Below are 13,908 nucleotides of genomic sequence, written 5' to 3'. Positions count from 1 at the left end.
CGAGGACTGCAATGACATATTACTGGGCGGAAGCTTTTGGACACGAAGCTTGCAAACACCAGTCCTTGATAACCCTCGAACGTAACTGAATCGTACTTTGTCACCAGTTTTCTACGCCTTAGATCGGCCAAAAATTTTCAGATCTGCTCAGAAAATTGTTTGCTTCATATCTAGACTGATGAGGAGATCGTGCAGCACCGAACTCCTGCCAAGGGGCACTGATGTCATTAAACATCCATTAGTTTTCAGTTGGCACCCAACCACTGCACTGACGGCTAGAGTAAATATTCCGCTTTGCTCCCTCTCTGCCCCTATATCAATTGGACAAAGCTCCCTTTTCCATCCATCTTGATAATTACATGTATTGTAGTTTACATACATGCACTAATCACAACCTATCCGGGAAAAGAGAAGTAATTCAAAGAGCCATTATTTATAGGTGATCGGATACGACGACACGGATTATTCCAGTAGTCGAACATTTCACAGTTGTAGCATCGGTTTGTTGGAACACGTCTCCAGGACTCTGTCTTGATGGCTGAAAGCTGTTGGCTAGTTGATACACTGGTGGATCCCCTCGTTCTCCTGCAACTGCAACGTGGCCAATGGCGGCTCGGCCGATTCCCATGCCAAATTTGCCAGCTGTTCCACAGTCAACTGGCCAGTTGCTTTCGCAAACGGCCTCTGGGCACAAAGCATCGGCTGCACACCTTCGACGAACTGGTCAGACTGCGACTGCTAGTGCGACGCTTTGTCTAGTCACGGCAGTGCCCGATACAAAGACTGCTGCATGCTGACAAACTTCGCTTTGTGAGCACCGACAGAACCCAAGTTCAAAAGGAAGGCTGGACTTGTGGCTCAGCACCAAACGTAATATGCTACTGGGCTTTCTAGTCGTCACAGGCAGATTGGGTGTGGGTCGCCAGACATTCTGCACGGCATCATCCAGCGCTTACCTCTTGTTTTCATTAATGCGTACAGTCAGCTTTTCTTCACTGGGTGTATAAGCGAGATTCCGATCCTCACAAATCTTGACTATCTGTTGGGGTCTTTTTACTGACTCGTCTATCTTCAGATCAGCGCACACGTTCGATTTGAACGAATTTAGTTGCAAGATTGCATACGACTGGGAACCTACCCAGTCGATGAAAAGCTCTCGCCAACCGGTATCTGTCTGTTGTTTGTACGTCGGCGGAAAAGTTGGTCCGTCTATATCAGCTTAGTGGCCGAGGCAGTCAGCTTTCAACTACACACTGCAAATAGAGATGCATCCCTTCGTAGCTTAAACGAAACCGCTCAAATTTGGCGCCAAGTCGAGGCAGTTTTGATTATTCGCGGAACGACCGAGTGATAGACCCTCAACCGATATTGTGCTGTTCTATCTTAATCCAACACAGCTAAGCGTTTCATGAGGAGCACCCTTTTTTCGACTTCATTCGCACAGGAATCGGTGAGAATATACCCAAATGTTGGGGGGGGGGAAGTTTCACTCAAAATGAAGAATTTAATTTGGACTCTATGCCTGATTACGCATGGCCCAGATAGGATATCTTTGAATGCTGATTCATCGACAGTGGATTCAGCTGCTCAGAACTAATGAACACAAATGACATGGTTTCGCAAACAAGGGGTTGTTTGACTGGATAATGAATGATGAAACAAAAATGATTTGCACTTTGGACTGACGACGCGGATGTCGTATATTATTCACCAACGCCATCAACCGCGATTTAATTGTACAAAGCTAATAAACAGATAATGAAAATGAATAGTAGCAAACAGACAATAGAAAATGTCACTATGAGCTGCATGCTCTCGACACTCAAGCATTCATCACAGGGAGCTCAGCTTCTCAGTTTTTTTCGGCACACTACAACTAAAAACAAGAGTCGAGCTGTTGGATGGACGCCGAAACATAAATGTTGTAGTTTGTTAGGCATGAGCATCACACGCTGGGCTCAGTGCTCTTACTTCCTCTAGAGTCACCTTTTTTACTGCATCACACAGTCGAAGATTAGCTGGTCTGTAAGGACTGGCCTCTAGGAGACTTTATGCCCTGTGCTCGTATCCAAAATATGGAAGTGACACTTGTGCATGTTATTATTTCATCTGTTATTTCGTATGGTTATCAACCTTAACTTTTATTTTGGCCAGCAGAATCCTGACAAACGGACATCTAGGACAGGCATTCGTCGATCATTATTTATCAGACGAAAAAAGTCGCATTGACCAGGTAATCCAATCGCGTCATAAGTGTACTATGGACAACGAAGCGTGAGAAAGCAAAGTGTGGTCCAAAACACCGGTCGGCTTGGAGGCTGAGTCCACACAGTGATTGAAATACATGTTGTAGCACTACAAAGGCACTTTCAGAACCTGACAAAAAGTTCAACTTGTATGAAAATATCATTCCAAGAAATGCCCAAAGGCCCTGTTGGAAACAAATGTGTAAATGGTATGAAAACGGCTCAATTTTGCGAAGATGGTAGCTAAGTTACAGGGTATATGACCTAAACTTGTAAGGTTTTAAATGTTGAATTAGTTGAGAAATGTGAACACAGGCCAAAAAACAAACGACATTATGGAACAGGGCAGTGCTATAAGTTCTATATCTAAAAGGCCTCCTTAAATCAGCCCCTCGATGGACTAGACCGAGTGCCAGCGTACGATAGTGAGAAACCTCACGTCATTTGCCGCCACCCGTCTAATATGGCCGATTTAACTTCATTACTATCCTGTCCGATTCTACTCTGCCGTGTTCCCACTGGACAGTAAAACCACAAAGCTCCTACACTGAGTAAGCAAACATCCTTGCTGAGATAACTGTGGAGATTCACAACTGATTGGAGGGGTCAGATACATAGCATGCATGCAACACGTTCCCAAGACTCTGTGAAACATAGCTGAAGAAATAATTTTTCGACTGGCCAAGCAACAACGACTTTTTCGTCTATGTCGAAAATGGCGGACTGTCGGTCATCAGAATGAAAATCCGTCCGTAACCGACTTGGTTACTACGAAAATAATGCATCACATCGTTTCTGTGAACTAAATGTTCGCCGAGTTGTGCACCGCGATACCCCGGATGGTAGACTGCTATGCTTTTCCAGATTGCCTCTCCCAGTGGCACTGCATCGGTAAGCACTCACGCACAATAGATGATGCCAAATGCGGTCTGTGCTGAATCGCTTCTGCATCCACTGAACCACAGAGAGAATAAGACCGGAGGTTGAATTACTCCACTGGTTTTGTCTATAAATAACCATCTCAGATGGAGAACTCAAGGGAACCACACGTTTATCAATTCACAAGGACTGGTCTTTGATCAGTTCCGCGTCTGACTTTTTTGTAGGATTTTAAGTCACCTGATCGTAAAATAAACCACGTGACGATCGCTGGGATAATTTCTTGTTTATCTGTGAGTCACCACTGCCTAGACAGTCAGCAAACCATAATGTTTAGTTCGTGGCTTGCGGTATCCAACCTCTCAAGCATTTGTATGTGCAGATCAGTGGGCGCTGGTATTTGAGCACCAAACGTGGCCACTCGTGATCGTCAGTTCGCATAAAACCGTTAAAAACATCCTCCGATTATGCTTGCTCAGAAGTGCAACAGCTATGCACCAAAACACAGTACTTCAGTACCTGAGAAACTGCAGGCTGGTGGTCAAACTAAGAACATATGTTATTCAGTATGCCCTAAGAAAATTCGAATAACTGGATGGATGAAGAAAGATCAACTTTCAAAAGTTGTACAGCTGATCCCGATATAATGACGTTGGTAATTAACCGTTTTTGATTGAACTGGGTTGTGGTCTTCTCAGCAGGATCCACGTATTTTCTTAGTACTATCAGTTCACGGTGAGCAGCTCTATACGGAGCTTCTAAAATAATCAACTATTAACAGTCCGAAATAACAGTACCCAAGAAAAATAAGCTTTTCTATAGAATGACTCCGAATACCACTATCAAAAGAAAAAAGAATCCTAAATCTACGATAGTTGTCACTTCTTTGTCGAATACGAACAGACCGGATGACCGATATTCGATTATTTCAGTACGTCTTTTCTGGCAGATTCAGTTCACAGGATTAAACCCAATGAGCTCGATAAGTATCTCCTTTGTCTTTTAACCGATGACTAATTGTGCGTCCTATTGTGTGAACATGACTTTAGACAACCAACAGTTGCTCGATTCCATGGTAAACGACGATCTCTTGTAAAACTATAAAAGTTTACTGTGTTACAGCATTGCAGTCATTAGATAGCTTTTAATTTTAAGCTGATTTGGTCTTGCGGTTGTCCATATCACTCAAGATGGACTTCTTAGCCACTAAATGTGCCGTTTTTTTATTGTAACGACATCTGGAATAGTCTTACTGTCTCTAAACTGAAGAGAACTCCTCTGAACAATCTACTGCTACCTCAAGATCTCGTAGCGGACCTCATTGGAAGTAATGGATGCCTATTTTATTGCAAATGAGATCGACCAAAGCCGATGTCATTAAAAAAACTCGAGCAAATGCCAGTCATGCATTTATTCACAGACAAATAAAGTGATTTCTCTTTGATTAACGGTCTTTCATTGAATTTTACCTCACCACTCCCCAGAATATGAAACCTCTCAGAATCGTCTGCTTCATTTTTGCCTGGGGTGCTGCATTTGGGAAAGCCTACGAAAATTACATAAATACTCCACCTTGGAATGAGTTTTAATAGTTAGCCAAACAGGTAAACACTGCTTTTCTGATACCACACAACAGCTCTTCATTGGTTGCCGCTAGCAAATTCAGTCTAGATGACTTTATTCCATCTATTTACATTGCTAATGGTTAGCACAACCGATAATGGCAGGCATCTCAAGCCTGATGTACCTGAAATACTCCTTGTTAAAAGAGAGAATGCACATGGATATATCTGTATGAATGTCTGAACGAATGATCAGTTATGTTTAGCAGCTGAGTAAGGAGTCCTTTAACGATACACAGAGTCATTCTTCGACATCTGACAGGGCCAAACCATCCGAATTTTAAATGTTTCGTCTAATGTTCACGATGACATCCGAGACACAGTAACAAGGTTACACTAAGCTCACTCAGTCCGTCAAACAAATTTCAACCAACAAGTGGCTGACAAGGAGCAATTCTTGATGAAGCTACCCTCGACCTGCGATCAGTCGGCATATATCCTATCCAAAAGTGTTGGTCCGCCTTGCGACGCAAACTTACTAAAGCGTGACTCACAGTAATATCCGCTACTCAGAGTCAGAGATGAGCGTCTCATGCTGACCAAGTTGAAGATCACTTGGTTTTTCTCCTGGACCGCCTGGATTACAAGCAAAGGCGAATATCAAAGCGTATCCGATCGATTTATCCAGAACCACTTGCTACAGATCTCCTGCATACCAGGGAGCTCCAACTCACCCACTTGGCTGATACTGGACGCACGAACCCGAAACATGCACACAACAGCTGGGGCCATGAGTAAATGCTTATTCAAACACGCATTATGCAGTCCGAAAAAAAAACATGCGCAGACTATTACTGCCTTCGCTCCAAACACCTCAAGTATAGATTAATGGATGAACAGGACAACTAAGACTGACGCGACAATAGCAGACAAACAATCCCCCATTTTCTGTGATTCATCGCATGGAGTCTCTTTATTCTAGTACTTTGTATAGATGAGTCCCAAAAAGTTAATAATGTGTATAAAACACTCGTCTTCTCACATCTGACAGTCGTGGGAGCCAGTTAATTAATTAGTCGGAAACGCACCACTAAACCCATCATGAGAAAAATTTCAGACCAAACGATCTACGGCCTCTGCAGAATTCATCTATCTCGATCCTCGTAGCTGAAATAAAACTGCTGTGAACATACTGTTTCTTATCATTCATTAATTCTCCGAGAAATCAACGACCCTCTTACCTATAAGTGCCTACAGTTGGAAAGACCTTATTGTTTTTGGTGGGTAAACTGCAGTCAGGGAAATAGGAAAGTGAAAACGCCCAAGCCAAACTGGTTACCATGAATTTGTCATGTAAATATAATATTTTAAGAACTTTTCATAACCAAGACTCCTAGAAAGCTCGCTAATTTCATCTTGTGAGTTTCCTTATAAGTACACATCCAAGAGAAGAGACACCGTAGTATGTATTCTTGACGACGTGTAGGTTCAGAAATCCGGACGTCTAATATTCGAGACAAGTATATAACCCTCATGGGACCACAGAAATTGCCCGGATATGAATAGTCACATCTTCATATGCGAACATGTTTGCCCTTCGAGGGATTCGACCTGGTTGCCAGACGTCTCGAAGGGGGATCCGGTTAATGACCCGGATGTGTCCATCGATAGTGTGGGACTTCACATCTAAATAACAACCCGGACACTTGAAACATGTCCGAAAATAATGTATGTCCACCTGTAAGTTGTTGCAAGAACTATGGAATAAGAATCTACCGAAAATTATTCGAAGGTCTGGGTGAGGCAAGTTAGACTTGTTCAGTCAAAATGGTTGACAGCGGGCATTAGCATATATATATATATATATATATCTGGATTTGGTAGTAAAAGCATGGAAATTATGATACCACTTTCTAAACATAGTAGGGCGATGAACAAGCTCGCGTTTCGAACGCCGAAAGACCGGTCAGTGAATGTCACCGATGTGTTAACCGAAACACGTCAGAAAATGTAGCATGACGGGCCCTTCAAAAGTGCGGGACAAATGTACTTGATTAATTTTGGGCAGCTGTGTTATTATCTATACTATCTTCGCACTCTTTAATTATTTTGGAGAATAAATCTGTTGGACCACACAAGGTCGTAGGACATGTGAACCATGGCCCCACGACGTTAGTATGGATTCGAAATACGGTAGCGCCAGGCATGTGAAACATCGCACTTGTGGACATGTCCGTCCGTCCAATTATAGCAGTTCCGGTATTCATAGCATGCGCTATTCTATTACTAGTGTGACAGTTTAAACCCCAGAAAGACAGAAGACAGGCAGTACTAATGAACTAACGGAACTAGAGTACAGGTCCTTGTATTTTGGCCCGGGCGGAGCAGAAAAACATCACAAGGACAAGATGGCGCTTTCAGTACAAGTGAACGTCGCTGTAATGTTTTGAAAGAAACGAACACCAACCACCCTGTCAGAGGGGATCCATCATCATCCCTATGGCGTGGCAACAATGGAGGGGCAGAAATAAAAAAATGTTCAACGCCTTGATATTTTTCATTCCATAATTTCGATTCGTTCCAGTCCAGACCGCACCGACCACCTTTAGTACCGAAATTGGTTTTGTTGTTGTGCGCGTCGTTCACAACCTAGCTGGGGCTATTTGCTATCTACACCTCGTCCATTGGTAACTGCAACATGACAAGTGCGCGGGATGTCACAACGTAGTATCGTACCTGATAGGAAGACTCATCTATGCACTAATAACCGTAGTATGCCATTCTAATACCTACAGATTTTAACGAAGGCCGTCGAATGCGCAGGGTGGTTAAAGCTAGCAGTTTCAATGCTGTGCCATGAATAGTCCGGTCGACAACCTCTGGCGTTTATCGGATAGTCAGTCTGCCACTGCCTTCACATCATATCTACATGACAACGGCAATCACAAGATCATTGCTAACTCTATGCGGAGGACTGTGATTCTCAAGTCATTGAATCAAACCTCGATAAAATCACACGGACCTATCCGTCTAAAACGAGAAGGATAACTCAGGAAAGTGCTATCGAACACAGAATGGAAAGTAACACCGGCTTGCTTGAGTGCGATGCGGCAATACAGTTGACAAATGGCGGCATATCTGACCGGAGCATCACCCTACTCAAAGTATTATCCAGAAGATTCTCACCCTTTCACCCAGTAATCACCTGAGCAGGTGCAATGCGGCACAGAACCAATGGCGAGACAGGCAACACACTGGTCTAAGTATGCCTAACGTATTAGGGACGAGGCTGCTGTGTGTAAATATACGAACGGCATGTTTCACCACAAGTATCTCCTTACCATTGCCTGAGTCAGGTGAGAGGATCGGGTTCTTTACGGTGATGGCTAAAAGAGCTTTTGGAGATGGCGGCTTATGAATGATAGTTCGACTAATCACACGATGGGTCGCTGAAAATTTCGTGAGCCAGTGTGTGAATCTCGGGGCTGGAACTTGTACACAAAACTGTTCTTTACAAAACGTACACTAACACAGTAGTCTCCCCTACGAAGATACTAGATTTTGCCGTAGTAGTTGGTCATTTATGTATCTCTGTGACCCATTGAGCTACACTGGAGATATCCGTGCGACACTTGCAGGGTTTCGAATGTAAAGGTGGTCAGTGGTTAGAGATCTGACCAACATAGCTTCCTGGTGCCCTATGTTGGGGGTAGCAAATTGTTTTCTTAAAAAAGTGTGATGAACTAGCATTTCCCACCAAACACCACTGACTTCCGGCCAAAATTTCGAACCAAAGGTTTTCGTTTAGGTCCCTACCTGTATTTTCGTTTTGGGGCCGTGGCAGTATCCAGCCCCAGTTTTTCAACAATTAAAAATGCTGTCATGCCACATGTATGGCAGTGAAACACCAGTGGTCAACATAGATGCTGTGCTGGCGAGTGTGTAGTGGTGTAATAGTCTGCTGTTGAACACGGTTCTGAAGTGTAGCTTCTGGAACACCAAGTGCCTCAGGTCGAGCACAAAATAGGTAAGTAGATTATGGGTGTCAATACTGAAGTTGTCTACAATGAAAGTTAAAGACAAGAAAGTGTTGGTGTTCCTAGCAGGAAACTCAACTACGTAAGTAACCCTATCCCCCGGGACAGAACTCCGCGAAAAAGCAAACCAGTGACTGCTTACTGACAGTCAGCACTCACTCATGTAGTCATTCATGGTCCTCCAACAAAGCTATCACATTTGGCGCAGAAATAGCCTACCTCTAATATCTTTCACCCAAGTACCGAAAACAATTAACGGGTAAGCAATATGCAACTAAAAAGCTGTTCAATAAAAAAAACCGACCACGCTCAACGTTTCCATCCATCTGGTTCTCAAAGCCATTTCATTTTACCCATCTTCGTATCGGTGACGAGCACAGTGAAATTCGAGTCTTCTACTCTTGGTACGCTGAGATTCCACAGGTAAACTGAAATGTACCTATATGGTAAATGCTTAATTTTACTATATACAACGCAGCAATTTCACGTGGATCGAAATCGGTGAACTGACGTCTCCTCAGTACTGAAAAGTGATAGGCTGTGTGTGTCGAAAGACAGCGCCGAAGATTGTTCACTCCTTTGAGTAAATCCCGGTGTTCGGTGCCACTTTGAATGCTGTAATGAAATCCTTAAAACGAGAAACCGATGCCGGAGAGCTACCTTTCAACTGTGAAAAGTGTAAACATTGTCCTCACATCTATTGTTCGTGCTTTCCTCTTGTATATGCTGTTTCTGAAGCTAAAAACATCCGATGGTCAGAACTTACGCTATCAAGCAGTACTTCGTGCATACTACTTCGCTACCTAGTGACCAGGGACTGCATTCTGTACATTGATTACGACAAGAACGCCCTTGACCTGAACTTTCTCGACTTCTCTGTTGACTGAATAGTAGCACACAAAAAACAGTATTCGATCGTATCAATTATCAAACAGCTGTAATCGGTATGGGAACTGACGCGACCAAATCGGAAACATGTCAATCGACGTAACAATAGAATTTCCACCGGGGTATCCTCATCGAAACGATTGACACCACAAATACTCTTCCTTTCAATCCACCTAATGGTCAGATCGAAGACAAAGTCACGATCCATATAACCGACGAAGTTTGAGGAATGCACTGTGATGCACAATGAGAATCAGTCTTCGAACCAAGGCTAGGGTCTAGCAAGTTGCTATCTGTCCCCACTTAATTCACGGTCCTTGAGTGTCAGAGGATTATTCTTAACCTGAGAAGTAACCGATCGCCCAAGCATAACGTTCACCAACGTTGTTGGGGAATAACACAAGCATGCGTGAAGGAAGTGTAGCCGTTATCTCTACACGGGAATAACACAACTCAGTAGGGCAGGCTATACGGGTTCAGGTTGCACTTCGCAGAAAAGGAAAAATGACTTCCAAGGAAAACTTGCCATCTAATTCCCTGTCTGATGAAGATGGATTTGGACTCCAAACAGAGCATAGTTTTCGTCACCAGAAATACATATGAGGTGCACTGAGCACGGACTTGCTTGAAATAACTCGGTGGTCAAGGTGCGAACTTACCGACTGGAACATTCGTCGTTCAAACCCAGTCTCTGCACCTTGACTGCTCCTGTCTAGGATTGATCGACCTGACAATATCTCAGCCCTCGTGCTTTGTTCGGGTACAAAGACAGCTACGCACAGAAAGTTAAGTTAAGCTTGCCGTCGATCGTCGCGTGTGGAGGTACAATCTGCCGCTTGCATGGAGCAGGCGTGTCTTATTAGAGCAGTTAAATCAAATGAAAGTTAGAAAGATACCAACTCTCCCGGAGAGCAAGAACATACGAATAGTCCGCCCGTTGAGCAACACACGTGGGTGTGAAAGCCACTGGTGGTCAACAGTCCTTTTCTGCCGTTCGACTGTTGCATAAAGACGAACTAATCAAGCAAGTTTTTTAATGAACTCTTCTTCAACGAAAAGCACGTCGATTAACAAATTTCCAATCAAGGATAATCAAAAATAATCCGTAAATGAGTAATTTAGTGACGGATGGATAGGAGTTTGTGAGAAATCTCAAACACAACGAAAAGCAATGGTTGACGATAAAGACACACCATCTGATACTTATAGAACAGGTTTCAACGCACAGACATGTCAAAAGTCTACAAAAAATCGTCGTGCTCACCATTCAATATTTGTAAGGCTTCAAAGGCCTCTGGTTCCCAAGGTTTTATACCTTGACACAGAAGTTGGAATTCTTCTTCTTTGGTAAAACCATACACCCCAATTTCAGAATCGTCCGAGTCCGTGAGGTCCAGAACATCGTGGAACCGCGTTGAAGGTGGATGAGTGAATAAACCACGACCACGGCTGACTCGAGGAGCGCGTCCTGGATTCCGGTGGCTTCGACTGGGCCGACGACCTCCACGGGTATTGTAAGGAACCGTGGGCCTGGAATCACCGCGTAACAAACCCGGTGGTTCTCGCAATAAAGTGTCTGGATTGTCAGCGACAGTCTCTGTTGGCGGTTCATGGACACGCCGCGTGTTCCGATGCTGCCGTCTTTGCGAATGAGCGAAATGTGATTGAGCACTTCTAGATTCGGCTGGATGGTCTGAAGAATGTTGCTTAGGCACTGAGTCACGTTCCTCTTGTTTCACTGAATTTGTAACATTGACGTCATATGAAGTGGGGTAGCTTGAGGTTGCCGTTTCGGGTTTTTCTGCAACTGATTTTCTTTGGTGGGAGGTACTCTCGGCTTTGCTTGCACTCAGGCGGCGAGGCAAGGTGACCGTTTCATCTTCTTTACGCGTTTGCCTTCTTCTATGCGTGTGGTTAGTCTTCCGACGAATAGTTGAATCTTGAACACCGTATGCTTCCAAGTTAAGCGATGAAACTAAATTGGAATCGAATTCAGACTTCACAGACGTAATCAGTTCGGTATTCAGCTGCTCGAGTTGCTGAAGCATTAGTTCGTGTTGTTCTTGCCACTGGTTGTTGTGAAGTGAAAGCCATTCGACGGACGCGGCAGTATTCAATGTATACATCGCATTCGTGCGTTCTGTGGTATAACAAGGAAGCAAGAACTAGAGAAAGGACGATATATGGGGTAATATAACGACTTATTTTGTGTATTAACATTTCAGTAAGATCGAGATAGCTCAGTAGTTAAGGCACCAGCACCTCGACTGCTCCTTTTTGGGCTAGGGCATCATCATGAGAAACAGCAACATCAGTGTTGGAACTGATGCTTCATTGCTTCACAACCGTAAAGTTCGTCTGATTATACTCAAAGCGTTAGAGTGAAAAGAAGAGAAAAAGAATGGGTGAGGGAGGGAACTTAGTACTGGACTAAGTTAAGCATTCAGAGTTGCCGAGCGCTAAATCAGGCAATCTGGGAAGAACCTGACACCACGTAGGCCACTGAAATCGGTCAGTCGCCATTTCTTGAAATGTCTCCAGTCAAGCACAAGCGGAGTCATGGGGACCCCATCCTGGAAGGCGTACAACACCAACAACATCCAAATTCTTCGTAATCTCTTTCACATACTTCTGCCAAGTCATACATAGCCCAACTTGTAGTTTCAGCCAGTGCGAAGGAGGAATGGAGAACAACAATAGTCTCGGTAGACGGTGTTTCGGCATGTGTAGCACGTGACCGAGCCACCACTATTGATGGTGCTGGATGAAATCCACGATTGAGGTACCTGCTATACAATCAAATACCCATTTTCTAGTTACTTGGCTACTAGTCAGTTGAATCCATACAACACCAGCAACGTACGTGAGGCATCCGTGGTAAGCAACTCGAAGATACTTCTCATTATGTCCGCAGAGGCCAAGCCTCACAGTCATACAACAAAGCCCTTGCTGTAACCTGGTACACGCAGCCCTTGATGCCCGGTGATACGCCTTTTTGACGCCACAAATGACACAAATCAGCGAACGTGATTCGGATCTTTGAGATCCGTACAGAGGGAATCCAGCATACGCACAAGAGCCACCTGTTGATCTGCTTGCTTCAGTGTGCGAACATTCAAGGTGGCTAAGTAGACAGGCCTTCGGGGTTTGAAAACAGACTTCGAAGTGTTTAGGGTTGTAACTGAACTCGGATGTGCAGAAGCTGCAGCTGAGTGTGATGCAGGGCGAGCGAAACAGTCAGTCCTAGAGAAAGTATTCGAATTTGGGTGGGGGAGGGTGAAAGAAGGAAAACATGAGAGTGTAAGAAAGGGGCGTCAGCAGTAGCATGTTTTCGCTTACCCGCCCTGCTGTATGCAGCGAGTAAGGCGACCCGGCTGATAACACCACGCGACGGCCAATGTGGCATGAGAATATTGTTAGTTGTGTATGTCATAGTTGTACGAAGGCCGGGATACTGCCAGGGTGCCCACACCTAGACAGGAGGACCATTAGGGTTCTCAACCAAAGCCTTTGGCTCAAAAGCCTAACCGCAAGGAAGCGGTATTCGACCGGAAATGCAAGTACAGTAACATCTTTTACGGAACACGTAGCCACACATGTTCCAACCCCCAACCTGGAGGGTCAGGAGACTGTGTTCGTCGGACCTCTACCCATGGACCAACCTAATGGAAGACTCTGTGAGCATCGTGCGGACACTCCCCAGTATAGCTCAATGGGTCGCCGAGGTACACAAACCGCCACACCACGGTAAGGTCCAGTCTCTTCGTGACGGAAAGGGGATTGGCGTGCCGCCGTAAGATGAAGAATCAATGATGCCAGAACCCTTGTTACAACTCGAATCAAAATAACACCTGTGGGGTTATCACATTCAATGTGGGTACCGTTTTTTAAAAGGACACTACTATAATTTTATCCCAATAGTCTGGGACGGTCTCTATCTCGCAGACAGACCTAAATAGGCTAAGCAGCCACTGGCCAGTAAACCAGCCGCCATCCTTGGACAAAACAAGCGTTAGGTCGTTAGGATCTGCAACATAATGACGTCTGAATAGATATATACACTCGGACATTTCTGAGGTTGAAAGCGACTCCATATTCTCTGTTGAAACCCAGGATTGTGAATTGGGGGGGGGGGACAGGTACAAAACTGAATCGCTATACGGAGAATTGTGCCCAGAGGTCCAAAAGTTCTGCTTTGCTGGATATCAAGAGCTATTCTGAGCCGTGATCATTCCGCTAACAAGAAGCTTCCGAAGACCAGTGGAACCAATCAAGTGGGACAGGTTGTAGACGTTC

At 44.4% G+C, this 13,908-nt stretch overlaps 1 protein-coding gene across 1 annotated transcript; it reads right to left on the bottom strand.

The window, feature by feature from the left end:
• Positions 1-433: 433 nt before the first annotated feature.
• T265_08699 (hypothetical protein) lies at positions 434-11,738 on the bottom strand (the record flags this gene model as incomplete). Its single annotated transcript, XM_009174573.1, has 3 exons — positions 434-710; positions 957-1,209; positions 10,877-11,738. 3 exons carry the CDS (start codon positions 11,736-11,738, stop codon positions 434-436), a joined length of 1,392 nt encoding a protein of 463 aa, XP_009172837.1.
• Positions 11,739-13,908: the final 2,170 nt, after the last annotated feature.

The sequence above is a fragment of the Opisthorchis viverrini genome (genome assembly GCF_000715545.1).
Source record: "Opisthorchis viverrini unplaced genomic scaffold opera_v5_229, whole genome shotgun sequence".
NCBI classification, from domain to species: Eukaryota; Metazoa; Platyhelminthes; class Trematoda; order Opisthorchiida; family Opisthorchiidae; genus Opisthorchis; species Opisthorchis viverrini.
This window is presented reverse-complemented; position numbering and strand designations above follow the sequence as displayed.